Source organism: Crotalus tigris, unplaced genomic scaffold (genome assembly GCF_016545835.1).
Source record: "Crotalus tigris isolate CLP2741 ecotype Arizona unplaced genomic scaffold, ASM1654583v1 scf7180000018867.1602434, whole genome shotgun sequence".
Taxonomy (NCBI): Eukaryota; Metazoa; Chordata; class Lepidosauria; order Squamata; family Viperidae; genus Crotalus; species Crotalus tigris.
In genome coordinates this window covers 1,047,357-1,073,908 of record NW_024097246.1, presented here as the reverse complement: position 1 = coordinate 1,073,908, position 26,552 = coordinate 1,047,357, and the positions used below count along the sequence as shown (strand labels likewise).

General features: G+C 44.2%; 1 protein-coding gene across 4 annotated transcripts in view; it reads right to left on the bottom strand.

Annotated features, from left to right (window-relative positions):
- Positions 1 to 26,255, bottom strand: part of MDC1 (mediator of DNA damage checkpoint 1) — a 32,003-nt gene extending 5,748 nt beyond the window's left edge. The window contains exons 1-12 of one of the 4 annotated variants that reach the window (XM_039357141.1): positions 26,121 to 26,255; positions 25,626 to 25,756; positions 20,810 to 21,283; positions 17,574 to 17,670; positions 11,972 to 13,473; positions 10,157 to 10,252; positions 9,130 to 9,216; positions 5,848 to 6,318; positions 3,481 to 3,545; positions 2,346 to 2,909; positions 808 to 951; positions 503 to 685 (exon numbers count right to left, since the gene is read on the bottom strand). In XM_039357141.1, the coding sequence (XP_039213075.1) occupies positions 503 to 685; positions 808 to 951; positions 2,346 to 2,909; positions 3,481 to 3,545; positions 5,848 to 6,318; positions 9,130 to 9,216; positions 10,157 to 10,252; positions 11,972 to 13,473; positions 17,574 to 17,670; positions 20,810 to 21,283; positions 25,626 to 25,755 (3,813 nt within the window). In that variant the 5' untranslated portion in view covers position 25,756; positions 26,121 to 26,255. Of the gene's footprint in view, positions 1 to 502; positions 686 to 807; positions 952 to 2,345; positions 2,910 to 3,480; positions 3,546 to 5,847; positions 6,319 to 9,129; positions 9,217 to 10,156; positions 10,253 to 11,971; positions 13,474 to 17,573; positions 17,671 to 20,809; positions 21,284 to 25,625; positions 25,757 to 26,046 lie in introns of all 4 variants that reach the window. The other 3 variants (XM_039357140.1, XM_039357142.1, XM_039357143.1) reach the window with 3 other exon arrangements.
- Positions 26,256 to 26,552: the final 297 nt, after the last annotated feature.

Genomic DNA, 26,552 nt, shown 5'->3' with positions numbered 1-26,552 from the left:
TTCAGCCATTTTCAACATTGCTCAGTCACAAAACCATAATTTACCATGTTTTTGCTGGATACCAGAATTTACTTCCAATTTCCAGTTTAAAAAAAAACAAAAAAAAAACTATTGCAGACAAGGGATTCACTTAACAACCTCAGTGTGCTTGCTTTATGACTGCCACATTTGCTTAACAACCATCACAAAAAAGGTCGTGAAATTGGGCACAGATGTGTGGGGCAGCCCTGGTGGCACAGTGGTTGGAATGCAGCAGTGAAGGTTGACTCTGCCCACTGCCAGCAGTTTGATCCTGACCAGCTTAAGGTTGATCCAGCTTTTCATCCTTCCGAGGTCGATAAATTGAGGACCCAGATTGTTGGGGGGCAAGGTGCTGACTCCCTAAGCTGCTTCGAGAGGGCTGCAAAGCACTGTGAAGTGGTATATAAGTCTATGCGCAATTGCTATTAACGATTGTCATGACATATGTCCATAATTCCGAGTATCCAAAAAAATGGATTACCTTCTCCAGCCAGTCAAGGGTCACAATAGGGATTCCTCGAGCCAGGGCACACAAGAACTTGACCGTGCGACGCACACGGTCCGTCACAAGGTGAGTGCAATCAAAGACAGATTTTGCTAGAGAACCCCCCAATTCGGCCACTACACGCTCTCCCTCCTCATCAATCACACCCGTGAACAGCACCTGAAAGGAAAAGATGGAGGAGATTCAATAAACATTCTTGTTAACGATGCAGTGCCCCCACTCAAATGGCCATCTTCCCTTGTCCGGGCCCAACCCCTCCCCTGCTATGCTATAATACGTACCCGCCATACCTTGGGAGCAGGACTGGCAAATCCAGTGGAGCGCTGGTTGCGACTGCCAGATGAGGCCTTTTCACTTGTCGCTCTGTCTTCCGGGCTGTGATGCCGCAACTTCCTTCCCGAAGACGGAGTGGACAGTATTTGTTCCTGGAGAAGACAGGAAAAGCAGATCAGTCCCCAATTCTAAGAAGACTTGCTGAAAGAGCACTGCCACTTTAGGCTCACGAAACCTGAGCACACCACTCACCTCCTGGATGGGGGCCCCCTGCCCACAGACCACCAAGAGTCACACTGTCCAGGGACAGGTGGCCCCGCTCCACAAAGCCCCAAGTTTGTTAGCTTCAGAGCACCAAGAGACTAGCCAGGTTTCTAGAAACCTTTTTACTGACACATATTTTAACATAGACTTGCCAGCTTGCCGATATTCAAGCCTCAGCTTATGCAGCTGTGTACAGGCGGTCCTCGACTTACAACTCATTTACTGACTGTTCCAAGTTACAATGGCACTTAAAAAAGTGACTTACGGCCATTTTTCACACAACCATTACCGCGTCCCCATGGTCACGTGACCAAAGTTCAAATGCTTGGCCACTGACTCCTATTTATGACGGTTGCAGTCGCCCTGGGGTGATGTGATCCCCTTTTGCGACCTTTTGACAAGCCAAGTCAATGGGGAAGCCAGATTCACTTAACAACCCACTTGCTAATTTAACAACTACAGTGATTCACTTTAACAACTGTAGCCAGAAAGATCATAAAACGGGGCAAACTTCACTTAACTGTCTCGCTCAGCAACAGAAAATTTTGGGCTCAATTGTGGTCGTAAGTCGAGGACTATCTGTACGAAGTGATCAAAGGTGCATAGCAAGGAACTGTGGGAGCTGCAGTCACAACATATCAGAGAAGGCAGCAGGTTGGGGATGGATGCTCCCCATTGGTTTGTGGAACTTTGGAGACCCTCCCATTTAAGATGACTGATGAGCATGACCCCCGCTAGGTCTGCCTAAGGCCGCTTATGACACCTGTGGCTGTTAAGGGCCAGGTTTCAACCAGAAAAGATGTGGAAGAAAAGCACTATCCACCAGTCTACGCAGCTATAGATATATAAGGTCTAGAGCAGTGGTTCTCAACCTTTTTAATGCCGCGACCCCCAACCGGTCGTAAGTCGAGGACTACTCAACCGGTCGTAAGTGGAGGACTACTCAACTGATGCAGCATCGTTTGCAGAATGGGACTTTTGGCGGGCTCAACAGGGCAGAGACAGCCTGGACAATTCCTATTGGCTTTTGAAAGCCAATAGAATAAAAGGGAGTAGCACAGCTAAGGAAAAGGGGGAAAAAATGGCGGACTGCGTTGTTTGGCGACCCCCGTGAAATGGTCGTTCGACCCCAAATGGGGTCCCGACCCACAGGTTGAGAACCACTGGTTTAGAGGGGGACGTGGTCCTTCTAATGATTCAATTAAGGGTCCATTGTCCTGAACTGGGGGGGGAAGCTTTCTTTGGGTGAGGCAGCTTCTCCTTCCTCTGCTTGGATACCCACCTGCCCAGGCTTGGCACTTTTCCCAGAATCCTTTGGGCTCGGGGTGCTCATGGAAATGCTGCTGCTGCTGGACAGCTTGCTGGCCCGAGTCCTTGGACGCTCCGGCTGCCCTTCTAGCCCAGGGCTGGGAGCAAGACCCCTCCTGGCCCGTTTTGTGGGCTCCCTGGCCCCAGGGCTAACCGAGACGGCAGCTGCTACTTCTGTAACCTTGCTGGCAGCCCTGGATTCCCTCTGGGAGCTCCTCGTTTGAGCTTGAGGGACAGGAGTAGCGGTCAGGTCCCCATTCCTGGCCTTTTTCCTGGGCCCCTCTTCTCCAGGCTGCTCTGGCCTCTCCTTCACTTCCCTCTTTCGTTGACTTGCTTTGCTGAGCTGCCGGAGCCCTCTACGCCTGCTCTCTGGGGCAGCTGGTTTGCCGGATGCGACGACGGCCCCAGATCCGTGCTGGCGGAGGCTTCGTCTTTCTAGGACAGGGGCAGGTGAAGCGGAAGCGGTTGAAGATCGCAGACTGCGCCGCAGCTCACGGGCAGGGGGCGCTGTTGACGCCGGATCTTTCTCGGCTGGCACCTAGAGGTATCGTATGGAGGTCAGGCATCATGCCAAATCATAATTCGGTTAACCAGGTGGGGGGGTTGAACAAACCACAATTTGTTGAGTTCTCATAGCAAACCACAGTTTACAAATCACGGTTATCTTGTTCTACCCCATGAGACAAGAAAAACGTCACCAAATCAATCCTTGATTCATGAAGAATGCCAGTCACCCTTAGTCCAACCCACCTCACAAGGTTGTTGTTGTGGGGAAAAGTGGAGAAGGGAGGAATGTTAGGTATGTTCACTACCATGAGGCATTCATTAAATAATTTATTTCATTCAGTTATAACTATTTATATTTATATATTTATAATCATCATTTTAGCAAATGTCTATCCACTGTATATATATCTATGTAATAATAACTATTATTTATATATTATATATTAGTGTTTATATTATATAAATAAATATTATATATATATAATATTTATATATTGTATAATTTATATTTTACACACACACAACACACACACACACAATGTATGTATCTATGAATTTATAAAAATAAGACGGTGTTAAATAAAGATGAATCTGATGCTTACCTTCTTAGGATTCCTTGTTTCTCTTACTAATTCCGAGTTTTCTTCCACCTGGTCATCCAGAGGAGCTAGAAAAAGTCAAAGGATGAAACAGCCTGGATTGAAAAACATCGTTTCAATTTTTTGCCACCAGGGGGCAGAGCAGAGAGACGGACTTACTAAAATATAGACCCGTTTCCCATACCTAAACTCTATCGATATACCACACCAATACATTATAACCCTAGCTCCCTGCCAGAGTTTTTGGCTATATAATTGACATGACTGGTTGCTTAGCAACCATTCAAAGCTACAATGGACCCTCCAAAAGCTACTTATGACATTGTGCTGAAGTTATTGTGTTCCCTCCCCCTCCAGTCACGACTCCATTTTGAGCGCCCACCAACTGACCTGTATTTACAATATTTTTTCCCCAGTTTCCATCCCATAGCAAACAATGTATTCGTGACCAGAACCTTTACTTAACAAAAGTGGCACTCGCTTTACCACTGTGGCCTTTGCTCATTGACTGCAGCAAAAAAAAAAAAAAAAAAAAACCATAAAATCGGGTCCAGTCACGACAACCCAATTTACCATAATTCATGACTGGTTGTAAATTGAGGGTCACTTGTACACAACTCATGAAAAGAGCAGCCTGGAGCATGCAGGATTGAAGGTCACATTCCTGTCTCCCCAACTCTGACCTACAACTTCTATTTGGACTTGGAGGTATCAATTTGAGCCTGTTAGACACCACCACCCCCAATATGGATTCTAGATCAGGAGTCCTCAACTTTGGCCACTTTAAGACTTGTGGACTTCAACTCCCAGAATTCCTCAGCCAGCAAAGTGGAGTTGAAGTCCACAAGTCTTAAAGTGGCCAAGGTTGAGGACTCCTGTTCTAGGTGATGTTTCCCTTACAGCCCTCAATCCAGATTGCATGTGGCCCACAGGATGCCTATGACTCATCTCGAAAGGAATCACAAACACTGCTGGAGTGAAGCTAAAGACCAGTTCCAGCGGACCCGTGGAATATTTTGGATTTATGCTGGAAGACGAAAGCTTCAAAGCTTTCTCTGCCCAAGGAGGGGATGAAGCTGTGCTAAAGCAGGAAGAGAAGACCCATTTTGCAACAGCGTCTCAAGATATGGGAGAATAAGAGAAGCCAACGAGAACTCTTTACATGTGGAGAAGACAGAAAGGAACTCCAGGACTGGAAGAGGAATACGACCCTCCAGTTTAAAAATATTTACACTTGATTGAGAGCAAAGATGAATAGTTTTCAAATCTAGGGCTGCAAAAGCTCTAAAGTCCACCCAGTAGTGCTTTAAAAACACAAATAGAACAGAGATAAAACCTCCCCAGTTCTGAGCAAAAGAAAAAAATAAATCCAGGATTTTGAACACTTGGCTATGTTCCCAGGCCTAGGACTCAAAATGTATGAAGGACCCCAATGCTCGGCTTCACTATTAGCAGATTAATCATCACGGATGTTTATGTGTGTATGTATTTATTTTGTGGATGTTTTTATTGTTTTAATGCTTTTGAAATTATTTTAAAGTTTTAACGCTCGTAAGCTGACCGAAATCACTTGGCTGAGTTGGGTGGCCATAGAAATTGAAAAAAACAACAAATAAATTTACATAAATTACATAATCTGGAGCCTTTGCCATCTGCAACACAGCCCCTTGGTATCACCCTAAATGTAAATTGCAGCCTCTATAATAATAACAACAACAACAACAACTACTACTACTACTACTACTACTACTACTACTACTACTACTACTTCATTACGGTCATAGACCAACAATAGACGTCACTTTTTACAATATATTAAAAAAAATAGTACTGACATTAATAGTAAATAATAATATCCCTGTTAAGAAAATACATGTTCTCAAAATGTTAGGGTCACTCCCTAGTTTACATGAGTGGAAAGCCGGTAAGTGTGTGAGTAAATATAATGTTCCAAAAATTATTAGAGATATCTCCCAAAAATTGGCACAAGTTGACGGCTATAAATCTGTAACCAATTTTTTTTCTTGCGGACATCGCAGCCTCTGGCTCAAGTGTTTCTTGAACTTGGCGAATTGAAGAGGTGTGGACTTCAATTCCCAGAATTCCAGGAACCAGGGGAATTCTGGGAGTTGAAGTCCACCCGCCTTCACCAAGTTGTCAAGGTCGAGAAACGCTGCTTCTGGTTGTTGGAAGCCTCTTCACCTCTTATTCAGAGCTGAACTATGAAAATTTATATTTGTAAGAAAAAGAAAGAAAAAATCAAACAGGCTCATCAAAGATTGCCCCCACGAAGCATTTCGGCAATGCCCATCACAGAACCATAATCCATGCATTCCCCCCAAAACCATTTTTCGTGCGCTTGCCACTCACTTGCCTCACTCTGTCTGAGCATCACCTCTGAAGGGCTTCCACCTTCTGGGACCTCCACCCTCTTCTCTTCCTGTGGAGTCAAGGACCACTGGCTGGCCACCAGGGGGATTTGCAGAGAGCAGAGAGGCTGGGTTTCCTCTTCAGAGGCGCCCCCTGCTGTCTTCGAGGAGGACTGCGGAGGGGGCAACTCCATAGCCTGAGGCAGAGGGTTGTCTCCTGGAAGACTGGGGGTGGTCTCTTCTCCCGGAGAGGTTGAAGCTGGGAAATCAGGGTGAGGCACCTGCTCAAAACATTTCTCCCCTTCGGGTTGGTTCTGGACAAGCCGTTCTGGGTCCAGCTTCTTTTTGCCAGCCAAGGCCTCGCAAAGCTCTGCTAAGGCTTCGGGTTCAGGCTCCTGACAATATGGCTGGGTAGCTTCCAGCATATCATCTTCTTGGTCAGAACTGTTGTCTTTCAAAGGTAAGCTGGTTACTAGGAGGACAACGAGTGGAGAATAATTGTCTTCGTTTGTTCTCAGGGCTAAGCAGGCCTTCCCTCCCTAATGCCCTTCCAGATATTCGGGGTGACAATTGCCTTGATCTCCAACGTAATGGAATCTGGAATTTCCATTGTAAGTCACAATAAGTCAAAGCACCACAGGACCAGATCTGATTTCACGACTTTATTTTGTAGCGCTCTTTAACTCAACGCCATAGTCATTAAGCGAACGTGGCGGCCGTTAACACAAATTAATGTATTCCTATGTGCATTTTTTGTGGAAAAGGCTGGAAATTGGCCAGTAGCAATCCTTGCTGAAAGGATGGGGACCAGAATCCATGTATTTATTTAGAGGGGAATCAGGTGAAGGAAACCTTTAAGCTCTACCAGGATCTTCCTGTTTATCATACCAAGTTGCAATCGCTCCCCTCCCCGTCTATGAGAAGTAGCCCAGCTACAATTTAAAACAGTGTTTCTTAACCTTGACAATTTTAAGGCATGTGGACTTCAACTCCCAGAATTCCACAGCCAGCAATGCTGGCTGTGGAATTCTGGGAGTTGAAGTCCACATGCCTTAAAATTGTCAAGGTTGAGAAACACTGATTTAAAAGGTCCTAAGCTATCACTTCCCTTCACCTTGGCAGTTCTGCTGTCCAGTCACTCTCTACCTCAAGTGACAAGAGGCAGATCAAGTGTGAGCTTCAGGAAACTGGGATGTAAAGGCAATTCTTGATGCAGCTGGCCTTCCAAGCTATTGCTGAACTACAATTCCCAGCTTCCCTCACGATTGGGCACTCTGCCCAGGGGAAGTTGGGAGATGAGATCATTTATAAGAACTGTTATTTAACATATGCAGAATTGGTGAATTGTTTCTATATTTCGTTTACCCTTGCCGACCCTATTGTGTCACATCTTTTCAAAATACAGGTAGCTTAGCAACCATTCGTCGTTATAATGGAACCCCCTCCCAAAAAAAACTAATCAAGTTCCAACAGCTACACAAACCCTCACAATCAAATGACTGCATTTCGGGCACTTGGTAACTGGCTCACCTTTACAGCCAGTTGCAGTATTCCTGTCAGAAGCAAGAACATCCAATGTTAGCCGTAACTTCGGGATAAGGATTGGTTCTGAGGGCTAGGCCAGGTGGGATGGGGGGGGGGAGCGCGGCAGCGATTCCAGAGGCGAGCTGGGCCGGGCCCTTCTCATGGATCGCCCCAATGCCTGCAAGTTCTTTGAAGTGTTTTATTAGTCAGAACTTTGACAATTCCAATCACATGACCACAATTTACTATTTATTTTTTGCCAGTTTCAGCCTTTTCGGTTGGTTTCCGCAAAAAACACCCATAGGAACACATTAATTTGTATTAATGACCGCCATGTTCATTTAATGACTGTGGCCTTGGATTAATGACCACTACAAAATAAAGTCATAAAACTGGATCTGGTCATGTGGTGTTTTGACTTACGACCATCATGACTTACAGTGGAAATTCCAGTTTTCATTACATTCATAAGTCAAAGACGACCTGTATAAGCAGAAACATAGACCAACCTATGTGAACCTCAGGCAGATGTTTCTTAATTGAGGAACAAGATTTTAAATGCTGTAAATAAAGTAAATACCATTCTTTACTTACAGAATCTACGTTTGCTGATACAAAATGCTCTTAATTATATTTCTGAAAATCCAAGAAGCCCTGCCAACCCAACCTTTTCTTCTTTCACAAGATTGCTTTCTAAGAAAACTCAGAAAAGTTCAACTATGCAAAGATCTTTTTAAAGAGAGTACTCTAAACAGAGGATGGGGTGTGAATTAACCTCACTACTGCCATATGCTATAAAGACAAACATATGCTATAAAGACAAACACTTTCTCCCCCACTCTGAGGCATTTCCTTTCTAAAAAGGGCTGTCAGATGCAGCTCCTTTAGAACAGGGGTCCCCAACCCCCGGGCTGTGAACTGGTACCAGGCAGCGGCATGCCAGCAACTGGGCGACACAAATAAGCAAAGCCCCATCCGAGGGCTGCAGGCAGTACACAAAACCACGCCCCCTCCGATCTGTGGAAAAACCTCTTTTCACGTAAGCAGTCCCTGGTGCCCAAAAGGTTGGAGACCTCTGCTTTAGAATATAGGTAGTCCTCAATTTACCACAGCGCATTTAGTGACTGTTCAAAGTTATACAACAGCACCGAAAAAAGTGACTTATGACCATTTTTCACACTTACAACATTGTAGCATCCCCATATTCAAGTGATCAAAATTCAGACACTGGGCAACTGACTCATATTTATGAGGGTTGCAGTGTCCCAGGGTCATGTGATCCCCTTTTGCGACCTTCTGACAAGCAAAAATCAATGGGGGAAGCAAGATGCACTTAACAACTGCTACTATTTAACAACTGCAATGATTCACTTAACAACTGGGGCAAGAAAGGTGATAAAATAGAGCAAAATTCACTTAATTGTCTCTCCTAGCAACAGAAAATTTGGCTCAGCTGTGGTCGTAAATCGAGGACTGCTTGTAATGTGATCTTGAGAAAATGAGATCAGATCCTAAATAATTATTAAGGAATTTTCAGGTAGAATCAGTGAAGAGGAGATAAGCAAATGAGAGATTTAGAGCATGGTGCAAAAAGAGATTAAACTGATTTTAAAAAAATGGGTTGTGGACCAAGAAATTCAATACAAGTAGTGCAATCTAAAAGAATGTATATCCCCCCTTTTGACCCTGTCATCTGGGTTAGCCCTGGACAACAAATTCCATCTTGGGAAAACCTCCTCTTGTTGGAAAAAAGACTCACCATTCCTGAGTTGACATTTGGCGGGTAAAAAGGGTGAACTGAAGTCAAATGCCTGAGTGGGCTCTTCTTCTAGAGCGCAATCGGAATCTGATATTTAAAGAGAGTTGAAGGGAAAAAATCCATTATTATAAGACATGGCAAAGGAAGAATTGTTCTGGAGGATCAGGATACGGGTCCATCTAATCTAGAATTGTATGTCACGCATCGGAATCACGTACTCCAGAATCACAGACCAGGAAGGAAATAGCCCACAGCAGTTTTAAGAAAGCTAAAATAAAGAATGTAGGAGTCACTGATCCTTTTCTAACTGAACTTCCAATTCTAACTATGATTTATCAACCGCCATTCAAAAGGCTCCCCACGCATTCCAGAAATGCCAATGATTGTAGGGTCCTTGTGCTCCCTGAGTTTGGTTGCTTTCTTGCAGACATTTCATCACCCAAATAGGTAACATCATCAGTGTAACTCATGACTGTTTCCAAACTACCATTTAGGAACACAAATAGAGCCTTAATGGATGGAGGCAGGCTCAGAGCTAGGCTGGTATCTAGTTTCCCTCCTTATCCGACCCAAAGTCTGTATGAAATCCTTAACTAGGGGCCTAATAACTCTTTTCCACTATTAATCCATGTCTATCAAAAATTCAGAGGGCTTCCTGAAGCCATCATAACAAATGACCCATTTCTCTCGTCCTCAACCCATTTCTAGATGTTTAAACTTCTCTCCCTGTCAACTGCCTCCTGTTTAATCTTTTATTTGTCACTGAAGGCACGTTCACAAAAATCACGGATCACCACTATGATTACTGTCCATTCTGTTCCACTGGTAATAGACGAGGCTTTGCTTTGGGATCACAAACCCTGCATAACCAACCCATAATCTGCACAGGGCCTTAACCTACAGCTCCTGGTCTGTCATGCCCTAATTACTTCTTCTGCCACTGAACCCAGGAGCCAAACGTCCTGGCTTTTAGCCCATTAAGTCTCTTCTCTTCCAGATGATCCAGAAGTTCAGCAATATTTCTTACCTGTAGCTGTGATACCTCCAGCTTTTTCTGGTCTAGGTGATGTGGTTTCTGTTGGCAGGTAACACTGTGTGGCCTGCAAGGACACATCAATCTCGTCTGAAAGAGAAAAGTGTGGAAATAAATGTATTATGTACATTGTGAGCTTAGTCCCAAGTAAAGATGGATAAATAACCCAAAACGGCATTTCCTACATATTAGACAGTATCAGAAAACAGCAATGTCTCTAAACCTGCCAGTCTTTGAATGATACTCTATTCAACAGAGGGAATTATCTGGCCATATCTTTCTAAAAGTTGTTTCATGTAAGTTTTAAATTATTTCCACCCCCCACCTTTTTTCTGTTTAAAGTTAACTTTAAATCCCGAAAGAACTCATCGTATAATCTGAATTCAGATTACAGTAGAACCTTGGTACTCAACTGCTTTGAAACTCATCCAATTTAGTGCTCAGCACAGTTTGACATAAACATTTTGTCCCGGCACTCATCGTTTGTTGGGTACTTGATGCGCTAGATAGAGGTTGTCGGTGTCGGCTGCCTTCTGACTCATTACATTATTCCTTACGGGAAAAATCTGTTTGATACTCATTGTGACTCCTAGAATCAATTAATGATGAATCCCAAGGTATCACTGTACATAATTTGTTACTATTTTTTTTAACATCACGAGATTGTGACATTTGTAATAACTAATGCATTATTGTGTTGTTGATATGCTTACAGATAAATATGTGAACATATTTTACTTACATAAATTTTAAAAAAGATGAAGTGTTTGGAAAGGGATACAAACTACATACAATGAAGAATATTTTTTTTTCTTTTAACGACCCTGTAACCCCCTTGCATAGAGGTGGAGTTGGGACGACTGAACAGAGCTTCAGCAATTATTGGCCGGATGCAGGGCTTGTCTAATAATACCCTAATATCAAAGAAATAGTGGAACAGAATCATTGAAAGAAGGGTGCAAAAGGAGGGACAGAATGAAATGTGAATGGCAAAGATTAAAATATTTTTAAAATTTATTTTAAGTCATTAAATAGAATTGTTAAATTGTCCCGTAGCGAGTTCAACTGTACCTTTAGATCAGTGGTTCTCAACCTGTGGGTCGGGACCCCATTTGGGGTCGAACGACCATTTCACGGGAGTCGCCAAACAACGCAGTCCGCCATTTTTTTCCCCCTTTTCCTTAGCTGTGCTACTCCCTTTTATTCTATTGGCTTTTGAAAGCCAATAGAATAGACTCTCTTGAATAGAATTGTCCAGGCTGTCTCTGCCCTGCTGAGCCCGCCAAAAGTCCCATTCTGCAAACGGTGCTGCACCAGTTGAGTAGTCCTCGACTTACGACTGGTTCAGTAGTCCTCGACTTACGACCGGTTGGGGAAACGCGGCATTAAAAAGGTTGAGAACCACTGCTTTAGAGTAGTGGAATTTATACACCTTGCCTAATGAAATCACGACATTAGGATGAAAAAAAAACAATAGTCAGCTGGTGTCCCAAAGATGCTTTTTCCAAAAGGCAACTGGGCTTTATTGGGTTTTTTCCCTTGAAAACGTTTCATTTCTCATCCAAGAAACTTCTTCAGCTTGCCAAAACTGTCCTGGCTTTGCCCTGGCTTGCCAGAACCGAAGAAGCTTCTTGGATGAGAAGTGAAACGTTTTCAAGGGGAAAAAACAAAACAAAACCAGGAAGTCCAGTTGCCTTTTGGAAAAAGCATCTTTGGGACAACCATGACCTGGAGGATTGGGAATCTCTGTAGCAATATGGAGACAACAGTACTTGAAATTTCTCTCTCTCTTTTCTCCTTTCTCCTTACCATCGGTGTTGCTCTCGTCTGCCGAATAGGATTCCTCTCCCTCTGCGTCTGTATCTTCATCGTCTTCACGAGATTTGAGGGACACTCCAACCCCCACTGCAGAAGAAGCCAACTGCTCTTCTCCTGCCTCAGATTTCACTGGGATTATCGACTGTGCGCCTTTCTCTTCTAGGGGTTTCCTTAGTAAAGGTGCAGCAACGTCCTCTGTATCCGTATCACTGTCCTGAGCTGTGGATTTATCATGACCCACAGGCATCATTTCCACATCAGTATCGCTGTCCTTGTCTTGTACAGATGTAGGTTTTTCCTGAGATCCGATATCTGGATCCCCCAAATGGCTCACTCTACTTCCTTTGCTGGACTCCACACCGGAGGATTGCGGGTTCTCCTTTGATTCTGCATCCGGATGACCTGCCTCCTCTTCCCCATCTGTATCGCTACCCAGAAAGAGTAGGGGCAGGTTGTGATGCTCGGGGTTTGGCAAGGGCTCCTTCTCATCGAAGTCCCTAGGAGACTTGTCACCGACTTCGTAACTCATCTCAAGTCCAAGGTTAGAATTTTGTGTCAACCCAACCACGTCGCTGAGTCCCTCACCAACGCGATGATCATCTGGCACAATCCTCTTGAGGTGGATCTCTTCCCTGTCCATGCTGTTCTTCTTGGCACTTGAAAAACAGGTCCTCTGAGGACAAGTATCTTCTGAATTCTCCAGCCATGGGTTAATCACTTCCTCCTCGGTATCATCCCCGTCACTGTCTCCACCTACTTCGTGGTCCTTGGTCCTGCCTGGAGCCTCTCCCTTGACAGAGGAGCCTTCCACATCTGTGTCAACATCTTCATGGGCTGTGGGAGGCAGGGCATTCACACCGCTTTCCGAATTATCCGAAGCCTCCTCCAAATTTGTATCATCATCCTTTTCCCCACCAAGTTGGACATTGCCTTCCAGCTGTTGGCAGTCATCCTCTTTTGGGGAAACAGGCTTATGTTTCCCTGGACCAACAACACTTGGACTTTCCATTTCTGCTTCCATGTCGGTGTCATCATCTTCTTTTTCCAGAGAAGTGGAGGGAAGCTTTAATCTGAAGGCAGCTGGGCTTTCCATGGTCTCTTCCGCATCTGTATCACTGCCCAGCTCAACTGATGTTTGGGGACAATGGATCTCTGGAGCCATCACTGAAGACTCATTCAGATCAGGCTCAGTGTCCACCTCTAGGTCCCTATCCCTTTTTGATGGGTCCAATGATGCTGGTGCTTCGGAGACGCAACCCATTTGGCTTTCGTCCTCTACATCTGTGTCACTGTCCAAATGAAAGCCTTCCACCAAGCCATGTTCTGTAGAAGCTCCCTCCTCTTCGGCTGTGGGTTCTCCGGAGTCTTTTCTGCTGGAAGAATGACCATCACCATTCTCTGTGGGGCCCCGTTCAGCATCCTGGCTCTCAAAGGAAAGACGCAGAGCAGGGCAGGGTGGGCCACTGGCTGAAAGGTCTCCACTTTCATCATCACTTGAGAAACAAACAGAAAGCAGAACAATTTAAGCTCTCGGTAATTGGAGTTTTCTACATTGCTATTTAGAACTATTCTCCCAATTAGAAAAAATACAGGTAGTCTTCAACTTACAGCAATAGCACTTAAACTTATGTACCGCTTCACAGTGCTTCACAGCCCTCTCTAAGCGGTTTTACAGAGTCAGCATATTGCTCCCAACAATCTGTGTCCTCATTTTACTGACTTCGGAAGGATGGAAGGCTGAGTCAACCTTGAACCGGTCAGGATCGAACTCCTGACAGTCGGCAGAGTTAGCCTGCAATACTGCATCCTAAGCACTGTGCCACCACGGCTCTTATAACTGCAATTGGGACCAGAAATTTTATCGATAAGCATTGCGGTCGTTAAGCGAGCTATCACATGACCACTCCCAATTTCATAATTTTTTTGTTGTAGTCATTATGATAAATCACTGCAGTCGTTAAGCAAATCTGACTCCCCCATTGACTTCGTTTGTTGAAAGCTGGCTGGAAAGGTCACAAGTCACCATCAGTGACCACAGGGAGCGGCAGTTGTCATAAATGTGAGCCAGTCGCCAAGCACCCAAATCACAATCACGGGACCGTGGGGGTGGTGCAACACTCATACGTTTGACTTCAAACTGGTTTCAAATGAATGTTCGTAAGTCAAGGACAACCTGTTGAGCTCTCCTTACAATCTCGTATCCATTTGATGGAGTAGACTACAGTGCCTGGTATCCCATATTTTAAACAATTAAACAAACATCCAAACTAGTTTTCATTTTTTTTAAAGAAAGAGTGTTTCATTTGTTTTTAATAGGGACTAAGACAGGGGTAGGTAACCTTGGCTCTTTTATGACTTGTGGACTTCAACTCCCAGAATTCCTGAGCCAGCATGGCTCAGCTTTGAAACCTCTCCCTTCCCCTCAACATGGCTGGCTAAGGAATTCTGGGAGTTGAAGTCCACGAGTCATAAAAGAGCCAAGGTTGCCTACCCCTGGACTAAGATATCAAGATTTCCATATGCTAAAAGGAAGATGTCCTGCCGATGATTGAAAGGCGGATACTTTTCTCAGATACGACCTGTCGCCTGCATGGACTATAAATACTTTATCTATTTGATGTGAAATACTTCTGCTTTTATACAATAATCACAGCAACTATTGATTTTCATTCATCAGACTTTTAACAATGCAATATCATCCCTCTAGAGCAGGGTAACCAAACCTGGCAATTTTAAGACTGGTAGAGTTCAACTCCCAGAATTCCTCAGCCAGCCTGGGAATTGGACTTTACAAGTTGCCAGGTTTAAAGACCCCCACCCTGGGGCTCTAGAACTAGGTTCGCCTCCAACCCTGATGGACCTTGAGAATTTGGTTTTGGGCTCAAGCTCCAGGTCTGTGACAGATCCTGTTTCCTGGCTCTGCTGAAGGATTTTCATGATTTTCCAGCTGCTCTGTGTTTTACAGGTGGTCCTCGACTTAGAACAGTTCATTTAGTGGCCATTTCAAGTTACAATGGCACCGAGAAAAGTGACTTATGGCAGTTTTTCACACTTATGACCGTTGCAGCATCAACGGTCGTTAAGTGTGATCAAAATTCAGAATCTTGGCAACTCTCATATTTATGATGGTCGCAGCGTCCCAGGGTCATGTGATCAACATTTGCGCCCTTCTGACAGGCAAAGGTAATAGGGAAGCCAGATTCACTTAACAACCATGTTACTAACCTAACAACTGCCATGATTCACTTAACAACTGTGGCAAGAAAGGTGGTAAAATGGGGCAAATAAATGTTTTGCTTAGCCACGGAAATGTTGGCTCAGTGGTGGTCGTTAAGTCAAGGACTCCCTGTATTTCTTATTTTGATAAAAAAAACTGATAGGCAACCTTGGCTCTTTTATGACTCATGGACTTCAACTCCCAGAATTCCTGTCTACCTGGCAAGGTGGACACCAACTGGCTGCACCAAGGATGTTGACAAGCCGTGAGTGGAGGGCAAAAGTTTTCTCCTGCTGTTGCTACCTAGCGACCATATTAAAGACCGGCTCCTTCTGGTTCAGGAGGCTGTAAACAGCCATAAATAAGCCACTGATAACTTAATCCTCTATGAACCTTCTCAATCCTCTTTAACAGCATCTAAATTGGCTGCCATCATCACAAGTCCTGACAGCAAAGTCTACAGCTAACTCAGCAGTCTAGACCTCAAATCTTCCTGTATTTATACACTGAATATCATTTAGTTAGCCGTGCTTTATTGACCTAACGAGACAGCCCCGCGGCCCATTGGGTCATGGTTGAAGAGATATTTCCTTACCGGATTCTTCAGTGGCTGCCTTCCACAACGGCAGAGATTCTAATGTACAGGTTGTCCTCAACTTATGACGAAAATTGAACCCCAAATCCCCATTCCTAAGCAAGACAGTTGTTAAGTGAGTTTTGCCCCATTTTACCATCTTTCTTGTCACAGTTGTTAAGCGAATCACTGCAGTTGTTAGGTTAGTAATGTGGTTGTTAAGTGAACCTGTCTTCCCCATTGACTTTGCTTGTCAGAAGGTCGCAGCTCATGACATGAGCCCGGGACACGGCAAGCATCATAAATATGAACCAGTTGCCAAGCATCCAAATTTTAATTACTTCATTATGGGGATGCTAGAATGGTCATAAGTGTGAAAAACGGTCATAAGTCAATTTTTTCGGTGCCACTGTAACTTCAAACAGTCACTAAATGAATGGTTGTAAGTCAGGGACTTCTTCTATTTGAAACTTTCTTAAAAATTCAAGGATATATTCAGAGAGGTATCTGCCTCGAGAAGAGCCCATGTTGAACTTTATAGCACAGTCAAACATCAGCACAGGAAATGTTCTACGTCATTTTGAATCATGTCATAAACTACTTTATGATCATGTCGATGTCAAAAGGTTTTACAAAATTTGCTAAAATTCAGTTCAATAGGAGACATGGATCTCAGACTTCGGACACATTTGGCAAGTTAGCCCATTTGAAGTATTTTGGTTCAAAAAGTTTTGCTGTCACGTGACCACATTTACGGCCATTTGCAGCATCCCAGAGTTAGATAACCATGATTTATGACATTTTTTTTCTAAACCAGCATTTATTTCTGGTCTCTGGCAAAACAAAACAAAAAAACCACCCTCTAGTAAACAACAGGTTTGCTTAGTGACCACGGCATTCACTTAACAACTGCCCTCATGATTTATGATTAAAATTGTGGGCTTAATTATGATTGTAAGTCAAGGACTATCAGTCATGATTCATTCATCAAAATTCAAACATAATTCTTTTCTAAAATGTATGCAGTGTGAAGCAGAAGGAGGCCATCCGCCTATCCAGCATCTGATTTATTTTATTTATATTTTCTATTTCTAAACCACTCATTTTCCTCAAAGACGGTCTCTTGAAAATTAACACACAGGGAGTCACACCCAGCCACTATCCTACCCTTACGTGTCTTAATCAAAAACATGCTACGCATGAACTTGAGCAAGCAATTCCATTATGTATTAACTATGGAGAGGTTCATCCTTCCACAGATTAATCTAATTCTTCCTACAATAGACTCAGGCCGTGTTCACAACATGCTAAGTTATAATGTGCTTTGTCAGGTTTAAATTTAGCCTATTCTCTCAGTCAAAGCACTTTGGTTCATAAACCTGCATAGTATTAGGAAGAAATTTCCTGACAGTGAGAATAGTTAATCAGTAAAATAGCTTGCCTCCAGAAACTGTGGATGCTCCATCAGTGGAGGTTTTCAAGAAAAAATTGGACAACCATTTGTCCAGAATGGTTGAGTGTCTACCAATCAAGCAGCGGGTTGGATTAGGAGACCTCCAAGGTTCCTTCCAATCCATTATTCTATGTCAGGGGTCTTCAAACTTGACCCTTTTATGACCTGTGGACTTCAACTCCCAGAATTCCTCAGCCAACCCAAACAACTGCTAGGTAGTCCCTATAAATAATGGTTGTAACAAACCATAATTTAATATAACGCATGAATCATGCCTTATATACGCCTTTCAAAAATGCAAAAATATTCCAGGTTTTAACCGCAAGGAAGTTGCTACATGATGATTTACCTTTCAGGCACCACCGTAGACGAGGGAGAAGAGACACCAAAGGAAGCCAAACTCACTTGTCCTTCTCCTACGCCATTTTTGTTAGAGCAACCAGACTCTGTTGGTAAAGAAGAAAGATGGAAATAAGAAAAATCAGTATTAAGGCATTTCCTATTCTTTTCACTTTAATGGTGTTCAAAGCAGTGGCGGTGGGAGGAAAAAACTGCCAGAAAATGTTCCACAGGAAAATTTCATCCCACATCAATTCCATTCCTGTACATATTTGTTAAGGTTTTTGGGGAAATGCACATTAATTGGTCTAAACAGCATCTTCTCCAGTTAAAAGATTGATTAATTAAAATCAATGTATATGGCTGCCCATCTCTCAAATATAAGTCCTTGACTTATGACTGTAACTGAGCTTGGCAATTACAGCCTTAAGTCGCGATGGTTGTAAAGCAGGTCATCATGTGACTGATCCATTATTTTGCCATACGCTAAATCAATACATGTGGCCGACCCAATTTTATAACCTTTTTTGTAGCAGTCATTAAGCAAACATTGTAGTCATAAAGCAAACCCACTGCTCGCTGTGTTTTTTTGATGGAAACAGAAGTAAGCTTTGGTTTTCAGCAACAACATCATAAATTGTTGAGACTCTAGAAAGAGTACAGAGAAGAGCAACAAAGATGATTAGGGGACTGGAGGCTAAAGCATATAAGGAACAGTTGCTGGAATTGGGTATGTCTAGTTTAATGAAGAGAAGGACGAGGGGGGACATGATAGCAGTATTCCAATATCTCAGGGGCTGCCACAAAGAAGAGGGAGTCAAGCTATTCTCCACAATGTCGGAAGGCAGGACAAGACGCAACGGATGGAAACTAAGCAAGGAGAGAACCAGCATAGAACTAGGGCAGGGGTAAGCAACCCAAAACACTCAAAGAGCCACTTGGACCCGTTTCCCACTAAAAACAAAACACTGGGAGCCGCAAAACCCTTTTGATATCTAAAATGAAGATAACACTGCATATATCCTTTTTTACCTTTATTATAGGTGTGTGTATGTGTGTGTGTGTGTGTATGTGTATGTGTATGTGTGTGTGTGTGTGTGTGTATATACACACACACACACACACACACACACACACACACACACACACACATATACACATTAAAAATAAAAGTAAAAATATGACTCTTGGGAATATCCATACTATTAAAACAATGATCACCAAGAGAATGCTTTAAGAGAATAAAATTACATACACACAGAGGTTAAAAAAAGGATATATGCAGTGTTATCTTCATTTTAGATGTCAAAAGGGTCTCTCTCTCCCTCCCTCTCTATCTGCCCTTGGTCTGCCACTCCTCTTCCCCCACTCTCTCTCTCTCCCTCTCTCTCTCTTTCTCTCCCCCCCCTCCTATCTGCTGCTCACATGGCAAGCTTCAAGCTGTTGTCCAACAAGATCAGGGGTAGGCAACCTCGTCTCTTTTATGACTCATGGACTTCAACTCCCAGAATTCCTGAGTCAGCCTAGCTGGGCTAGCTAGCTCTCTCCTGCCCTTCCTGCTTCCTTCAGAGACGCAGCAAAGGGAGGAGCTCCGCCCAGAAAGCTTTTCAGCTCCTCGGAGAACACTGTGAGTGCACTCTCTTTTACACATATACACACACACACACACACACACACACAAAACACACACACACACCCAGACACACAGAGAGAGAGAGAGAGAGAGAGAGAGAGAGAGAAAGAGAGAAGCAGGGAAGTGCAATTGCCTCTCTCTGTCTCTGTCTCTCTCTGCAAAGGCAGAGGAGGCTGGGAGCCACAGGGGAAGGCTCAAAGAGCCGCATGCGGCTCCGGAGCCGCAGGTTGCCGACCTGTGAACTAGGGAGACATTTTCTGACAGTTAGAACAATTAACCAGTGGAATAACCTGCCTGCAGAAGCTGTGAAGACTCCAATACTGGAAGTTTCTAAGAAGAAACTAGACAGCCATTTGTCTGAAATGGTATAGGGTTTCCTGCCTGAGCAGGGGATTGGGCTAGATGACCTCCAACATTATTATTATTATTATTATTATTATTATTATTAGTAGTAGTAGTAGTAGTAGTAGTAGTAGTAGTAGTAGTAGTTAGCATGTTGTTGTTGTTGAAGTGACGATGGACATACTTGGGGGATACTTATGACCTGGATTTGAAGTTCCATCAGTCACTCCCACACACCTGGAGTCATGTGTCTGCATGTTGGTTTCCTGCCTGAGCAGGGGGTTGGACTAGATGACTTCCAAGGTCCTTCCAATTTTATTGTTGTTGTTATTATTATTATTATTTGCAGCCAAGTGACCATGTGACACTGCTAACAGCCATAAATGTGGGTCGGTTGCCAAACCCCCCAAATGTGTTCACATGGCTGCGCGGGAACCATTGTGACTGTGGAACAGGGTCATAAGTACCTTTTTGAGAATCCATTGTAACTTCAAACAATTGCTAAGTGACTGGGTGTAACTCAAGGACTTCCTGTATGCGTTATATTGATTTTCTCAATCAGAAAAGAAGTGAAACAGAAGTGAAACAGAAAAGATACGAAGACCTGGGACATTCCCTGCCCTCCGGGGAAACCTTTGCAACTCAATTTTCAAATGTTATTCACAAAGATTAGGAACTTCTTGTGTTTTTCTAAAGGAAGGAATGACAAAATGAACGTCTGGACCCCCACAAAGATGATTTCTGAGTCAATCTTACATTCGGTTATTTTTTGGCTCTCCCAAGAATCAAAGGATAACTTTGCATTCAAAGATCTGGTTGTTTTAGTTGAGGAATTTAATACAGGTAGTCCCCGACCTACGAACACAATTGAGCCCAACATTTCCGTTGCTAAGTGAGACAGTTGTTCAGTGAGTTTTGCCCCATTTTACGACCTGTCTTGCCAGCGTTGTTAAGTAAATCTCTGCAGTTGTTAAGTTTGTAACATGGTCGTTAAATGAATCTAGCTTCCCCACTGACTTTGCTTGTCAAGTCGTCACAAAGGGGATCACATGTAACCATCATAAATATCAGTTACCAAGCGTCAGAATTTTGATCATGTGACCCTGGGGATGCTGCCATGGTCGTGTGAAAAACAGTCGTAGGTCACTGTTTTCAGTGCTGTTGTAACTTCGACCAGCCATTAAATAAAGAGTTGTGAGTCAAGGAATACCTGTAGAACAGATCCTGCCGCTGCCAGGGCAAAGGCCCCAATCTGAACACTGATTCCTTACCGTCTCTTGCTGTGTGGGGCAGGTTGCTTCCTGTCCCATTGATCACTTCCTCCCCTTCCTCTTCCTTGTCAGAATCCTGGACCAGAACTTGCCCAAAGCCTATTCTCCTGCCCGGCGCAGGTGTTTCCTCAATGGCCAGTGCACTGGCCTCCACTCTTTCCTGGGTGGGTGGCACTGCCATGGATTCCTCCAGGGAGTCACAATCGCTATCCGGGGCCAGGATGAAGTACTGGCATGTCACATCTCCAAAAACCAAGGTGTCCCCATCTTGGAGGCTGTAGCGGACCTGTGGGATCAAGGCCACCCGCTGGCGCCGAGTCCGGTTCAAGCTGCCCCGATCGTACAAAAGGTGGGGTCCGCGGGAGGAGGGGACCTCGATCACCGCATGCGCTTTGGAAACAGAACTGGCAGGCAAGCAGACATGACAGTGTTCCAAGCGACCAATGGCGTTCTCGCCAGGGTAGATCCAGAAATCTAGAGAGAGAATACACAATACACGTGAAGAAGAAAAAAATCTCCTTTGGGTGATCTGTTTTATTTCCATGCAGGAGGGTCAAAAAAAAAAAAATTCAAGATGACAGCCACAACAATGTGACCAAAGGCCCGCCCCTTTTAAAATTGCATTGCAATGAACATAAACAAGGGGGCGGAGCTTTGATTTGGTTGAGGCTGCCCTCTTGACTTTTAGTTGGTTCCTCTCCAAGGAAACCTTTACTTTCATGGTTGCCACAGAAACCTAGTTTTACTTACACACGTGGTGAAATCAAGTGAAAAACGCTGGCAAGATAGATGCTATCCAAAAGTAGTTATAAAAGTCATACAAAGGTTTTATAAATATGTATTTAAAAATATAGTATTTTCAATTTTAACAATGATTTTTTATAGTTTGATAACAATTATTTTATGTATTTGTTTTTCTATTTGAATATAATATTCAAACCCCGACTGCTCTTTAGAAGGCCAGATCCTGAAGTTGAAACTCAAGTACTTTGGCCACCTAATGAGAAGGAAGGACTCACTGGAGAAGGGCCTAATGCTGGGAAAGATTGAGGGCAATAGAAGAAGGGGACGACAGAGAATGAGATGGCTGGATGGAGTCACTGAAGCAGTAGGTGTGAATTTGAATGGACTCCAGAAGATGGTAGAAGACAGGAAGACCTGGAGGAACGTTGTCCATGGGGTCGCGATGGGTCGGACACGACTTCGCAAGTAACAACAACAACAAATTCAAACGTTATATTCAATACTATTTGGGTATACTCTCCAGAGTTACTTTTTTGGGGGGAAGGGCAGCCATATAATTGGGATTTAATAAATAAATACATTTTCGAGCTTTCCCCCATTACCAATTTAAATCCTGGAAATCTAACCATGCTTTCATTCAAGGTAGGTCAAAAGGTTTGCTCAACAGTTTAGTTATAAAGTAAAAGAATGATTATAAGGAACTCCATCCTTCCTTGAATTTTTAGACTTACTCCCATTTCTGTCATTCGGTACAGAAACCGCCAGCCATGCATAAATGAGGACCGGCTTGATCTAAGTCAGTGGTTCTCAACCTGTGGGTCGGGACCTCATTTGGGGTCGAATGACCATTTCATGGGGGTCGCCAAACAACGCAGTCCACCATTTTTTCCCCCTTTTCCTTAGCTGTGCTACTCCCTTTTATTCTATTGGCTTTTGAAAGCCAATACAATAGACTCTCTTGAATAGAGTCTAATTCTATTGGCTTTCAAAAGCCAATAGGAATTATCCAGGCTGTCTCTGCCCTGTTGAGCCCGCCAAAAGTCCCATTCTGCAAACGGTGCTGCACCAGTTGAGTAGTCCTCGACTTACGACCGGTTGAGTAGTCCTCGACTTACAACCGGTTGGGGGTCGCGGCATTAAAAAGGTTGAGAACCACTGATCTAAGGTGCTGAAACAGAATCTAGAGGACCATGAGTTCTAATCCTGATTTGGGCATAGAAGTCAGCTGGGTGACTTTGGGCCAGTCACTCTCATCCCTAGAAGAGGGCCAGGGCAAATTATTTTCAAAAATGTCACCAAGAAAATTGCAGGAATCTGTCCCTGGAGTCACCAGGAGTTAGACTTGACTTAATGGGCCATAACATGCATATGTAAGCTAACCCTCTTTGTCCTTCCCTCTCTCCCTCTGCATGCCAGCAGTGCAATCTACTGCCCTATGTGCACGGGATAGAGATATATATAGGACTCTCCCCATATGGATGTTAGCCCTAACTGACCAGGGCGATATGCCCATTCTCCCAAGGAGTTCATTCAGATTAACCATGATTTCAGTGACATGTTCGATTGGGGAACACACGTTGAGTACATTTAGTACTAGCAATCACCAAAATACTTAAACCAGTCACTTATTTCTACAATCACTGCATTCAAAATATAATAATAATGGTTTCTAAATTCTCAGTCAGCATAGTACATTCAGCTAAAATACATTCCATTTTTCACCACAAAAGCAAATCAACTGATCAGGTACGTAACTATCACAGAAACACCTCAACAGCAAACAAAAGAAGCTGTGTAAAAAGTGTTCTCAAGTGTTCTCAACACACTGCAGTAAACCAGAATTTAAAAAAGCCAAAAATAGCTTTGTAACATGCTCTAATTGTAACATGCAATTTCCTCAAAAAGTGACTATCCACGAAACCTACACAATACATGAAAAGGATCTCCACCAAAAGACAACTCTGAAACTAGTACAACTCCAGGCCCACAGACCACAAGAATTTATCCAAAGGATCCCAAACAAACTCAGAAGCCAACAGCCCAAGAAAACCAAGTTAAGTGTTATTTATGTCAGAAAGTACAAGCAATTAAAAACCGCTATGTGGAGCAGGTAGACAGAAAACATACCCATGAAAACTGCGAGTTTTGTGATGAAAAGTTCTTAGTTTTCAAACATACTAATACATTCAATCACAATTTTCATTGAGAAAACTGTTGACATTAGACCAGGGGTAGGCAACCTTTGCTCTTTTATGACTATGGACTTCAACTCCCAGAATTCCTGAGCTGGCTGGCTGGCTCAGGAATTCTGGGAGCTGAAGTCCACGAATCATAAAAGAGCCAAGTTGCCTACCCATCTTAGACCAAGCCAGATCAAAAATCCAAGAAACTTCCTAGAAGCAAATCATTGAGGAATCAACCATTTAAGAGATGCATCAAAATCTGTACTCTCAACAAGCCCCTTCAAGAAAGGAAGCAATCGAGGTACAAGAACAGGAGCAAAGAGCCCTAATCCCTCATCAGTTTTTCTCACATGCTAATTAGCCAACAGCCAGATAAGCAAGAACCAGCTCCAGATAAACAAGACCAATCAAAGAAGAAACAATGTCCCCAATAACGGAGAATATTTGTAGCTCAGGGTTGAAATGAGGAAGCTTTGGTGCCCTCTTAAATTGGTTGTTTTCTTTCATTACCCAAACTGGGTAACATCATCTGTCCCCAAAAATGTTCCATCCAATCAAGGAAGAAATAATACCCTATCAAGGCCGATAAGGCAAGCTACCACATGTAAACAGCCTACAACAGTGATGGCGAACCTTTTAGAGACCGAGTGCCCAAACTGCAACCCAAAACCCACTTATTCATCACCGGGTGCCAGGTGCGCGTGGCCCACTGGATAGGCATGGCTGTGATGGTCATGGCAGATTGGGTTGGTGTGGACAAGGTGGGCGTGATAACCTCAATGTTGCTTGTGGGGAGGGACGCCTGTGGGAGCCGGGCAGGGTTGAGGGAAATCCAGGGGGTCTCTGGCAGGTGGGGTGATGGGCAGGAGGCTCGTCCTGCGTCCTGCGGGGAGAGGCAAGGCAAGGTGAGGCAGGGCGGGGGTGCCATTGCCACAGGGCAAGGTGAGGCAGGGACCGGGGCGGCTGCTGCCTGACACTATCGGCCCTTGCATACAGAGGCCAGCGAGCGCATGAGTGCTGGGATGCATCTGGCCACATGGGACCTCGGCGAGTTAGTAGGCAGCTGGTTGAAGAGGGATGGTTGCCATCTCTGGGGCATGGCGCACGTGCCCACAGAGAGGGCTCTGAGTGCCGCCTCTGGCACGCGTGCCATAGGTTCGCCACCACTGGCCTACAACTACTCCCCCACACCTTGATGAATTTATGTAGCCTGGAAATGAAACATCTGCAGGAAGTGAAGCAAGCATAGAGAACATTAAGAACCCATCAATCATGCAAAATAGCAACAAGCAAATATGTACTGAACACACTGATATTGTAAACATACCAGTCTTTTTATAGACCGTGGGTTAGGAAGGAAGCACACTCTACAGCAAAAATACACTTTGATATCAGTAAATATGAATCTGGAGTGATCAATCGATCAGAATGGAGCTGGAAGGGACCTTGGAGTTCATCTAGTCCAGGGGTAGGCAACCTTGGTTCTTTTATGACTTGTGGACTTCAATACCCAGAATTCCTGAACCAGCCATGCTGACTCAGGAATTCTGGGAGTTGAAGTCCTCAAGTCATAAAAGAGCCAAGGTTGCCTATCCCTGATTCTAGTCCAAACCCCTGCTCAAGCAGGAGACCATACCATTTCAGACAAGTGGCTGTTCTTAAAAACGTCTAGTGATGAAGCACCCACAACTTCTGAAAGCAAGCTGTTTCACTGTTTAATTGTTCTCACTGTCAGGAAGTTTCTCCTTAATTCCAGGTTGTCTCCTTCCTTGATTAGTTTCCATCCATTGTTTCTTCTCTTGCCTTCGGGTGCATTGGAGAATCTGGGACTTGACTAGCCACTAGGTCACCTGTAGCTCTAAGGAAGACACAGGTCCATTAGGCCTTACCTTTGTCAGGGCCGTACGTGCTGCTCAGCTGATGCAAGCGCCCCACCGGTTTAGGGGTCTCCCCTGCAGCATCAGACCCATCAGTAGAATCGCCTTCTCCATCCCACTCCAGTAACTGAGTTTGTTCCATCCTGCAATAAATAAAGGAAATATTTTCCTGCAGAGTGGAAACCTGCCTCGCTTCGCTTTATAGATCCGAATCGCCGTTTTCCCTTCCTAGCATTAATCCTTTCCCCGATCGTGGCGATGCCCCCAATTCCTGTTTTGGCCCCCTCCTCCCACCTTACTGGGCAGCCAACTTTTTTAGAGGCATGGCCCTTTAAGCCTTAAAGCCGCAGCAAGCCCTTTCCCGACTAAACTGCAGGAAGTCGGTGAAGGAGATTTCAGCTAAAATTAGATAAAAGGAGATGGGGAAAATCACCTTCCTTGCACCCCCCACCTCCGAGCAACCCTAAAAGCGAAGGAGGGCGACCGCTCTTTCTGGACGCGCCCCACCTTTCTCGGCAGGAAGGGTTTTCATTCGTCCACTCCGCTGCCGCTTAAAAGCTTTCCTTCACTTGATTGGACCATTCGAGTCCTGGAAAACGGAGAGTAAACGGTCTGACCTTCTCCCCGCTTGTCCCAGAACCAATGAAAGACCCTGGGGGAAAAGATCATAGAGAGGGGAAACGCCAGCGTAGAGAGTGTTGTCATACCCCTGGAGGACAACCATAGAGTTGCTTTTCAAGGCTAGCCTCTCTTATCGGAGTTTTCTGCAATCCGTTTTTTTGTCTCCGCACAGCGGAAGTCGATGTCATTCATAGGAAATAATATTGTTAATATTATGGGAAGCGCCGTAGGCTGAGACTGCCACGCTAAAAGTAAATTGCCAGATCTGGGCTGCAAAATCCGAACGACCGGTGGGTGGCAGCAGAGGTGCCAAGTGAC